The sequence below is a fragment of the Lucilia cuprina genome, chromosome 2 (assembly GCF_022045245.1).
Source record: "Lucilia cuprina isolate Lc7/37 chromosome 2, ASM2204524v1, whole genome shotgun sequence".
Lineage (NCBI taxonomy): Eukaryota > Metazoa > Arthropoda > Insecta > Diptera > Calliphoridae > Lucilia > Lucilia cuprina.
This window is the reverse complement of record NC_060950.1, coordinates 32449338-32460732: the sequence shown is the minus strand read 5'-3', so window position 1 is coordinate 32460732 and position 11395 is coordinate 32449338. Positions and strand designations below refer to the sequence as shown.

General features: G+C 30.9%; 1 protein-coding gene across 4 annotated transcripts in view; it reads left to right on the top strand.

Annotated features, from left to right (window-relative positions):
• LOC111680779 (protein diaphanous) overlaps positions 1-10838 on the top strand; it is a 15957-nt gene extending 5119 nt beyond the window's left edge. For all 4 annotated transcript variants that reach the window (XM_046951773.1, XM_046951766.1, XM_046951776.1 and 1 more), the window contains 4 exons: positions 294-595; positions 7150-9120; positions 9179-9709; positions 10061-10838. In XM_046951773.1, coding sequence (XP_046807729.1) covers positions 295-595; positions 7150-9120; positions 9179-9709; positions 10061-10539 — 3282 coding nt within the window. In that variant the 5' untranslated portion in view covers position 294 and the 3' untranslated portion in view covers positions 10540-10838. The remainder of the gene's footprint in view (positions 1-293; positions 596-7149; positions 9121-9178; positions 9710-10060) is intronic.
• Positions 10839-11395: the final 557 nt, after the last annotated feature.

The following is an 11395-nucleotide window of genomic DNA, read 5'->3' as shown; positions in this document are numbered from 1 at the left end:
TACAAAGTAAACGTAAATAAAAACAGCGATTAAATATACAAAATCAAAACAAATTTTTTACTTATCCTTCTCTCTCACACTATGCAATCGTAACTTAACATTTCACCTACCCAAAACAGCTAGACATATCAGCTGTGTTTTTCTGACAATTTCCTTTTTGAAACTCTTGCAAACACTTTAGTTTTGTAGCTCAATAAAAATTGATAGATTAGTTTTTATAATTGATAATATTACTTTTTTTTATAAATCTTAATTAAATATATCAATAAAATCATGCATATCTTTGCTTTTAGAATGTCTAAACATGAAAAAACAAAATCGGGTGGCCTACTGGAAAGTTGGTTTGGTCGCCCCAAGACTAAAGGTGCCAACTACAATACAGGCACTTTATCCGGTCGTCCCACATCGGCGGATGGTGATGCTGCCTTTGATCTACAGGAATTGGAAAAAACCATACGTGGTCTAAGTGATTCTGAGGTGGATGTTAAGTTTATGGAAATTCTAGAGGATATGAATATACCAAAAGATAAACGTGGTCCTCTACTCTCAAAATCCATAACTGAAAGACAAAAAATGATTTTTATGCACTTAAAAGGTAAGTCTAGTCTGCTCTAGACGACACTTATTGGAAACCTAAACTATTGTTACCATACAATTTTTATTTCACTGGCATTCTTAGATAAGATTACACACATTAGTTGTTATTTTTTTTATAATTTGTTTCCAGTGTTCAATTTTTTGTGTTGTCTTTTATTATTATAAATAATTTTTATACGCTATTACCTTTGAGTTTGTATTTTCAATTGTAGCACTTGAATCGTATGCTATAATTGAAAATAAATGTATGATTCATAGACATTTTTTGCACTTGAAGATTAAAATTTATATGTGTGGATGTGTTTGTATAAGCTGCGTATTTGCTGCTGATAGAAGTTGTAAACAAAAAAATATAAATTAACTTTACTGACATTCGAGCTCATACTAAATTTGAATTTTAATTTGTTTTTAAAATGAAATATGTATTTCCTAATGAATGTGACATAGGTAATAATATTAGTTTTAAAAAACGGAAATTGAAGTGTATTATAAAATCCTTATAATAAAATTTAAAAATAATAATGTCCCAGCAAAAAAAGTGAGGAAAAAGAAGTAGAATTTTCATCACAAAAAAAACATACTTAAAGTACTTCCAATTTTGATAAAAAACCTATGAATTTAACTTTAGCGTGTCATTGGAGGAAGGTTGTTTAATTTTGACAACATTCAACTACATGTAATCTTATTTTTAGAAGCAGTCAAAATTTGATGTTTAATGTCATGTTAGGTAAATTTCATTGGTTCTTCATTAAAGTTTGATGTACTTCGAATAATTTATTTCAGACTTTTCTCCACCTCATTTTAACTGGATTTTTACTTGTAAGAAAATATTTGTTTTCTAAATAATACAAAAATATGTAATCGCGTTTTGAATGTAATTAAGATATCGTCTGTAAAATATGTCATCAACTATTTTTGCTATTCATAAACAAAATTTAATTTTATGAATGATTTATAAACCTTTGCTTCATAAGGGGAATATATTGATTATTCAGATACTGTCAATTAGGGGGTTCCCTTTCATGCCTAGATTCTTCTTTTTATCTTTTCTTCTATCTTCTTTTAAATTTCTTTCTTCTTCTTTATTAAGAACCTTTAGGTCTCGGAGGGGATATTTACCTTGGCGTGCAACGCTTTTAAAGTAAACTAGCGTAGTTCTAGAATATTAAAATACGTTCGAAAATGCGTAGTCAATTTCAAATATTTTTTGACTACTGTTGAAAATATTACTGTACACTATTTGTAAACCTAATACATAACATACTTTGAATTTATATCTATATTAGATCGTAGTTGGTTTTGTTATTTTGTATAATTATGAAAATTTTCTAATTTGTCATTCATCAATAAAACTTTAAATCGTACAGAAGTTTTTCGGTTTGTCTCTAAATTTTCTACAACTACAAAAAATCATTGTTTTAAAACAAAACATTTTTATTTGCAATACACCGGAATATTGTAGGTTTTGCAAAGATGAGGTGGACTCCACGATTGAGCATATAGTTTGCAACTATTCTGGGATACAGAGTGAGGAATATAAACGAGGGATATTGCGGGTTTTGACCCTCGCAGTTTACTTGGATTTGTCAAGGGCTTTAGTCCCTTTTTGGACTGGGCGTTATAGGGGGACAAAGATCATCTCCTATCTATTTTTTTCTTTGGGGTACTGACTTGTTTATTAAATCTATCCTTTTACTTCTTTTTTTCTGGTTTTACTTGTACTGTTTTACTTTTGTTTTATCTATGTTTGAATCTTCAATGGACCTTAAGATCTCCGTTTCACCGTTTTTTATGGTGTATAATCCTTTTTAACCTAACCTAACAATTTCTACATTTTCATTAAAAATAAGTGGAACCAAAGCGTATGTTCTTTTGACTATAAGCACAAAATTATTAAATTTACTTTTTAACAAAATTCTTTTAATTGTGAAAAAAATAATAATTTTCTGAGTTTAAATAGAAAATTCAGTTTCTAAATAATTGGGTAGTGTACATAAAAAGCATATAAAACCGAATTGTTTATCCTTTTTCTATTAATATGAAAATATTTTAAAAATAATCAGAAAGTTTTTGGCATAAATTCAGATAAAGAAAGTGTTTTTATTTATACATACAAAAAATTGTATAAATAACTATATCAAGAAACATATTAAAAATATGTTTACTTATTTTATATTAAAATAATATGAAGACACTGAACTTTGCAAGTACAGTTTAAAATAAAATCAGTCGTAATAGTTTTGAAAAATATTAATTAAATACAATTACTTTAAAAGCTTTATAAATCAACCAAAATTTTATTACATTTTAAGCATAAACTTTCTTATCAATAGATTGTTTGTTTAACCTTACTTAAACAAAAACAGCAAAAAAAAAAAAACAATTAAAATCATACAAAATTGTTTAAAAAATCTACATTGAAAAACATACATACTCTTTATGTATAAATGATAAAAATATAACAAAAACAGCTGGTTTAATACAAAATGACCTTGACTTTTATCGTTTATTCAAAAATGTACGTTACACTTGAAACACAACGAAAAAAGAAATGAAATTTAAAATAAAAAAGAAATTCTCCCAAAAATAAACGTGTAAAAACATAAAAGAAAAATAATATAAATAAATTTGCGATGTCTTTAAAATAGATTTTTTATTTTTGTTTGTTTGAATTTTTAATTTATGTTTAATATTTTTATAATAACAAAAATTTAAAATGAATGCATTTTTATTTTTAAATTTATGACGTTTGAAATGGAATTGAAAAATGTCATTATGACTTAAAGTAAAAGTAGGTATGTTGTTAGTGTAGTTCGAATTTTATTAATACCCTACAAGTAAATTCAAATTCTAACATGAATGATTAAAAATGAATGTGTGTTTGTTTGTATGTTTGAACGTTATAAACTACTAAAAGGCTGAAACGATTTTCTTGACATTTTCACAGCTTATTTCGGGAATAGGTAATAGGCTACTTTTTATTTTGAAATTTTAAGTCGGCGAAGAGCCACGCCCACATTAGGAAAATAAAAAAAATCGTATATATGTGATAATATTACAGTTAGAGTCCTCAAAATTTGTCGGAGCCACTTCAGTGTCAATATGATTATTTAGGATAAAAAGTGGGCGGACTAGCGTTAGGGAGCGTGGCACCTCCCATATAAATTAAATACAAAAATTCGTTTAACTTGGAAACTAATACAGTTAGACTTTTAAAATTTTGCACGAATTTTTAACATCCATGTAAAGTTTTTGGTAATAAATTGGCGGATTACCCATGAGGGGAGCGGTACTTTCCACATTAATTAAATACAAAATTTCGTTTTTCTTGAGAAAATATAACAGTTAAAGTCCTCAAATTTTGTAGGAGGAACTTTAGTGTCAATATGATTATTTAGGATAAAAAAGTGGGCGGACTAGCGTTAGAGGGCGTGACACCTCCCATATAAATACAAAAATTTGTTTATCTTGGAAGCTATTACAGATAGAATCTTACAATTTTGCACGAATAATTTTAAAATCTATGTAAACATTTTGGGTATTAAATTGGCGGACTACCATGAGGGGAACAACACCTCCCAAAATAAATTTGTTTATCTGGGAAACTAATACAACTAAATTCTTAAAATTTTGCACGAAGAATATTAATATTCATCTGAACATTTTTAAGAAAAAAGAGCCACATTCATCTGGGGGTCTAGCATATAGTCTAGTCTATATTCTAGTCTGTATTTTATTATATACATATTCTAATATATAGAATATGTCTATAGTCTAGTCTATATTCTTGTCTATATTGCAGAATATAGTCTAGAATATCGCTACAAGACGTCTGGAACAGGATAGAACTAGTTGAACAAATAGAAAAAAATTCTGCGTATTAATTATTAGGATCTGATAAAAAACCCATGTACTATATCTTTCTGGATATATTTTGACATAAATATCGAGATAAGATTCGAAATATGTTTTGTTTTCGACCGAGTTTGCTGATTTTTAATAAGAAACTTCACGTAAACATGGCTTGAAAATTATACATGATTTGGATACCAAAGATATTTGATATACGTTTGGACAGATGGACATCGGCAAATCGAGTTTGCTTTTCTGTAAGGATTGAGATTAATAATGCTGAAATTACAAATGAAATGGGCAGAGGATATAAAAATTTTTCAAATTTGTTATTATTCTATAAAAAAAATTGGTTGTCTTCTAATTGATAAAATTTAACTTTTAAATAAGTATGAACTTTTTTAATAACTTTTTGATAATTAACCTATTTTATTTTTATAGTTATATTGATATACATACATGTCGTCTAACATCAATATTTATTTATTAAATTTACACCCAATTACAAATGAGATAAACAAATTTTAAATAGACATTGCAAATGTAGCGTAAAACTTTTACATTTTGACAAGTGCTCTTGGTAAATACAGACATGTGTGTAGGTAGTTTAAAATGTATTTTAATAATTTTTTAATACAACTTTACTTTTTACACTTTGTATATATTTAATTTGTGGGGCATTTCAATTATAATGTCTTCCCATATTCTCCCATTTATTAAACAAATTTTAAAAACAAAACAATATTGTTTATTATATATTTTTAAGTATATTCACATATAAAGCAACAGTTTTAAACAAAGTGCTTTCTGTGTACAATAATAATAAGAATATTTTTATTAATATATTTTTGCGTTTTCATTTGTTGACACTGAAATGTCAAATTTTTATATAAAAACGTACGAAAGTATATGCATTTAAATTTATTCTGTTAACGTATTGTCGGTAGGTGGTGGTAGTAAATATATTTTTTTTATTATTAGAAGTGAAACGGTTAGACATAATTTTGTATTTGTTTAATATAATTTTTATCACATTTATGTGATTAATTTAAAATATTACGGAAATTATTGAGGAATATAAAAAAAGTATGACTAAAAAAGCGAAATTAAATTTTTAGAACATTAAACTAGATAATGTTTAAATTTGAATTTCGTAAGTGATTTTTATACCCTACACGACTTTAGTGGGGAGGGTATATTGGGTTTGTACTGATGTTTGTAACAGACAAAAAATATTCGTCCTATACCCACCTTAAAGTTTACCAAGCGGTTTAGAATAGCTATGTCCGTCTGGCTGGCTGTCCATGTAAACCTAGTGCGCAAGATACAGGTCGAAATTGAATAAAATTTGGCACAATATATATTTTTGGCTCAAGGAAGGAGCCTATTGAAAATGGCTAAAATCAGTCTATTATTTCGCCTAGCCCCATACAACCGTATCCCCCGAAAAGTCGGCAAAACTTAGTTGTATAGAACTTTAAAGACACTACCGATTATTGTAATGATCGGGCCTCATTTAACCCTAGCCCTATACAAACTCTCCTCAAAAATTACTAAATGGTCAAAATTCACTTACAAACAGTAATAATAACTCTACATAAATGACTTTGAAGTATACGTAAATTCCTCTACCAACATCTAAAAGGATAGGTCTATATTTACTCTTACTCCCCTATGAGACCTCTTGTAATTTTTGTTTTTGTCAAAAATAAGTAAAAATATTTCGGAATAAAAAAACTAATTAAATGCTTTATTTTAGTAATCCAAATTTTTAACATACTGACTGGTGTAAGGTATCATATGGTCGGCTATGCCCCACTATAAATTCATACTTGTTTAATTTTTTAAAACATTAAATTTAAGACTGTAGACCTTAGTTCATCACTGCGAAAAATCCGGTTGATCCAGCTGTTGGTGATAATCTTTGGTCTTGTAAGGTTATTGTCGTTTGGATTGTCCTCTTGTCCATCTTTAAGTCTATATCCTACTCATTTAAGTGTAAGTCTATGTTTCTCTAACAATGTCATGTTCCAAGTTATTAGCAATAAAACGCCGTACCTTCTCCTGCCCAATTCCAATAAAGTTCACCTTACTTTTATGTCGATTTTTATCAAAATGATAGTTTAAAGCACAACCAAGTTCATAGTTTCCCAAAATGTGATAACAAAATAGTTGGTGAATATGAAAGAACAGATGTTATTATGAGAATGCAATGCAATGAATCCACAGAGAACGTAATTTCTCCCTGAAAATGAAAACGTCATTTCGCTAAAAACGCTACAGAGAAATAATAATGGATTTCTGTAATCAGTCGTCTTGACGATTTCAATTTCCAATCTCTAAGCTTCTAGATTTTTTGTTTTGGGTGCCTAGTTGCATAAGATGGGAATCGAACCCACTACCTTCGGCCTACCAGACTAGAACTCTAGTTACTAGTTTACCGAAAGCCAATAAGTTTTAAAGTATAGTAATATGGTGTTACCAAATATGCCAGTTTTTACTCCTATTTTCCCCCAAAAAAACATTCGAATTTCCAAAAATTCCATTATAATTAATCTATTTCGCGGGAGACTAACCTACTGTCCAAACATCAGCTCTTTAGCTTTAACCGTTTAGACTGTATTATGATGAATTGGTATTATATAACTTTCTCACCGATATAAATTAATATTAATATTTCTCTTTTATCTATTCTTTTAGGCAAAAATTCCCTCGAACATCGAGCAAATTCAAAATTTGAAAAACCCTTCGATTACATCGAGTACCTGCGCAATGGAGAACATAGTGAAAATAAAATTTATGCCTGTATCGAAAGTTTACGTGTGGCGCTCACAAATAATCCCCTATCGTGGATTAAAGAATTCGGTGAAGATGGTATCGATGAAATTATCAATCTGCTAAGACGTTGTAAGCAGGAACAACGCACCTTCGATCGTATCGAATTGGAATGTATAAAATGTCTTAAGGCGATAATGAATAATACATGGGGTTTAAATCTAGTACTTACACCCGATCAACATACGGTAGTATTACTTTTGGCACAATCTCTAGATCCACGTAAGCCCAGTACTATGTGTGAAGCTGTTAAGCTGTTGGCTTCATTTTGTTTGGTGCACGATCGCAATGGTTACGATAAAGTATTAAGAGCGATAACAACGGCCGCCTCAACGTCTTACAAGTCAAGCGAGCGTTTTAGGCCTATAGTGGATGCTTTGTTTTTGGACGACAAATACGATGCTCGTAGAGAATTAGCATGTCATAGTTTAATTTTTATTAATACTTTAACAAATACACCGAGTGACTTGAACTTTCGTCTGCATTTGCGCTGTGAAATTATGCGCATGGGTTTATATGGAAAGTTTGATAAATTTAAAGACATTGTAGAGAAGAGTAATAATGACGCCTTGAAGCAGCATTTCAAAATCTTTAATGAAATACGTGAAGATGATTTTGAGGAATTCACACAACGCTTCGATAATGTTACCTACAATATGGATGATGTTACGGATTGTTTTGATGTTATTAAGAATATTGTCACCGATACCCCCGCAGAACCCTATTTCCTATCGATATTACAACATTTACTCTATATACGTGATGATTTCTATTACCGGCCAGCTTATTATCAACTGATAGAAGAGTGTGTGTCACAAATAGTTTTTCACAAATTTGGCGATCCTAATTTTGAAAATCGCGATTTTCATATTGATTCTTCACTGCTTTTAGACGATATCGTTGAAAAGACTAAAGCCAAAGAAACCAAACGTTCGGAAGAGTATGAGAAGAAAATCGAAGAATTGGAAATTGCCAAACAGGAGGCAGAAGCAAAAGCAGCTCATTTAGAGGAAAAAGTAAAATTAATGGAAGCAAATGGTGTGGTGGCTCAATCCCCTAACAAATTACCAAAGGTAAATATACCCTTACCAGGTGCGGGTGGTGGTGGTCCACCACCTCCACCTCCGCCACCAATGCCTGGCATGCCTCAAAGTGGCGGTGGTCCACCACCACCACCTCCTCCTCCTATGCCAGGTATGGGACCAGGTGGACCAAGACCTCCGCCACCTCCTCCCATGCCCGGAATGGGCGGTCCTCCTGGACCACCACCTCCACCCATGCCTGGCATGGGTCCTGGCATTAGAGGTCCACCACCACCTCCTATGCTTATACCCATGGCCCCTGTTCTCCCGCATGGCTTGAAACCCAAGAAAAAGTGGGAAGTTAAAAATCCTATGAAACGTGCTAACTGGAAAGCCATTGTACCTCAAAAAATGTCAGAAAAATCTTTTTGGGTTAAATGTCAAGAAGATAAATTAGCCTCGGACGATATGCTAAACGAACTTTCTCTTAAGTTCTCTTCGAAACCGGTGAAAAAGGATCAAAAAGATTCCGTAGATAAACCGACCACATTGACCAAGAAAAATATTGACTTGAGAGTGCTTGACGGCAAGGCAGCTCAAAATCTTTCTATTCTCCTTGGTGGCTCGCTCAAGCATTTGTCTTATGAACAAATTAAAATATGTCTGTTACGCTGTGATACCGATATTTTGTCTTCCAATATATTGCAAAATCTTATACAATATTTACCACCGCCAGAGCAGTTGAAACGTTTGCAGGAAATTAAAGCTAAAGGAGAACCTTTACCGCCCATAGAACAGTTTGCAGCCACTATAGGTGAGTACCAAAAACACTTTATTTTAAAGAGTACAACTAATAAGTCTTTCGTTTTTAGGTGAAATAAAACGCCTCTCGCCTCGCCTACACAATCTCAACTTCAAGCTAACCTTCGCCGACATGATGCAAGATATCAAGCCCGACATTGTGGCCGGCACTGCTGCCTGTGAAGAGGTGCGCAATAGTAAGAAATTCTCAAAAATCCTGGAGCTAATATTACTCATGGGTAATTACATGAATTCCGGCACCAAAAATGATCCCGCCTTTGGTTTTGAAATCTCTTATCTGACCAAATTAACAAACACAAAAGACGCCGAAAATAAGCAAACTCTACTGCACTACTTGGTTGATGTAGTGGAAAAGAAATTCCCCGATGCTTTAACCTTCTATAATGATATGACACACGTGGACAAGGCGTCACGTGTCAATTTAGATGCCATACAAAAGTCAATGAGACAAATGACTTCTGCTGTTAAGAATTTAGAAACCGATTTGCAAAACAATAAAGTGCCACAATGTGAAGATGATAAGTTTAGTGAGGTGATGGGTAAATTTGCTGTTGACTGTCGGCAACAAGTTGATGTGCTGGGTAAGTGCTTTATTTTACAGAACGGCCCATGGATGCTTTATCTGGTGGGTAACCATGAGAACTTATAGATAGATGGATAGAGATAGATAGATATATAAATAGATAGATAGATAGATAGATAGATAGATAGATAGATAGATAGATAGATAGATAGATAGATAGATAGATATATAAATAGATAGATAGATAGATAGATAGATAGATAGATAGATAGATAGATAGATAGATAGATAGATAGATAGATAGATAGATAGATACAAAAGTCTCTCAGACGACTAATTTTTCGACAATTTAACTTAAACTTTGGCACAAATTACAATTGAATTGCAAATTATTGTTTATCTAATCTAGGCAAAATGCAAGTACAAATGGAAAAACTATACAAAGATTTGGGTGAATATTTCGTTTTCGATCCCAGCAAATATACAATGGAAGAATTCTTTGCCGACATCAAAACCTTTAAGGATGCCTTCGTTCAGGCCCACCAAGAAATCATACGTCAACGTGAGGAGGAAGAAAAGAAGCGACGTATGCAAGAAGCCCGCGAACAATCATTGCGCGAACAACTGGAAAGACAACAACGTAAGCTGGCCTTAGTCGATATGGATGCGGCACAAACGCAAGAAGGTGTTATGGACAGTTTGTTAGAAGCATTACAGACAGGTTCCGCTTTTGGCAATCGCAATAATCGTCAACAGCGTAGACAACGACCGGCTGGTGCTGAGCGACGGGCGCAACTAAGTCGTTCGCGTTCGAGAACAAGAATAAATCCCGGCTCTCTGGTAACGCGAGAAATGCTCAGTAATGAAGCTTTAATGGGTTCTGCATAATTTATTCCTAGAAAACTCTTTATAATAAATTTCATGTATATATAGAAAAAAGTAATTAAAGAAAAAAAAAAACAAACAATGCCACTATAGTCATTTAAGTCATTATATAAAACTCTACTTTTAACTACAACTACTTATTTTATAACTACTATATAAACGAATGAATGGTTCTATAAAAAAACGATTACCGTTGATAACTAAAAATCGTTTAATAACAACTATTCTTTAATACTTTATAAATATAATATATTTTTATACATCGAAAAATGTACTTGTAAAATAAAATAAATAAAAAAGTACTCATTTTTTATTTATACATAAAAAAACAGAAACTTACTAAGACTAATAATTTTACTACTAAAAATTCTTTTATTTTTCTACTATTCCTTTAAACAAAAACTATTTTTTAATTATGCATTTGTAATGGTTTGCATTTTTATTTAATAATTTTTTATGTTGCATAGTTGTAGCTTTTTTTACATTTCTTTTTACAAAACATTTTTCTACACAAAATATTAACTCAAATTTTATTCCTTTTTTAGTTTAAACTCTGGTGTTAACAGTAGCTGTATTTTGTATAAAAAATTTAACTAATTTTTATAAAAATTTATTTCTATTTTTTTTTCAAGTAACTTTTATGTATTTGTATGTATTTTTTTAAAGAAGTTTTATTTTAATGCCAATGTATTTTATTTAATTGCATTTGAGTTTTAATTATTTTGCGTGTGTTTTAAAAAAGGCATGTAGTTTGTAATTTATAAATAAAATGTGTTAATAATTTGTATTTCTATTAATTTGTGAGGAATAAAATTCCATTTAAGAAAAATAAACCATAAACTGAAAACAAGAAACATAT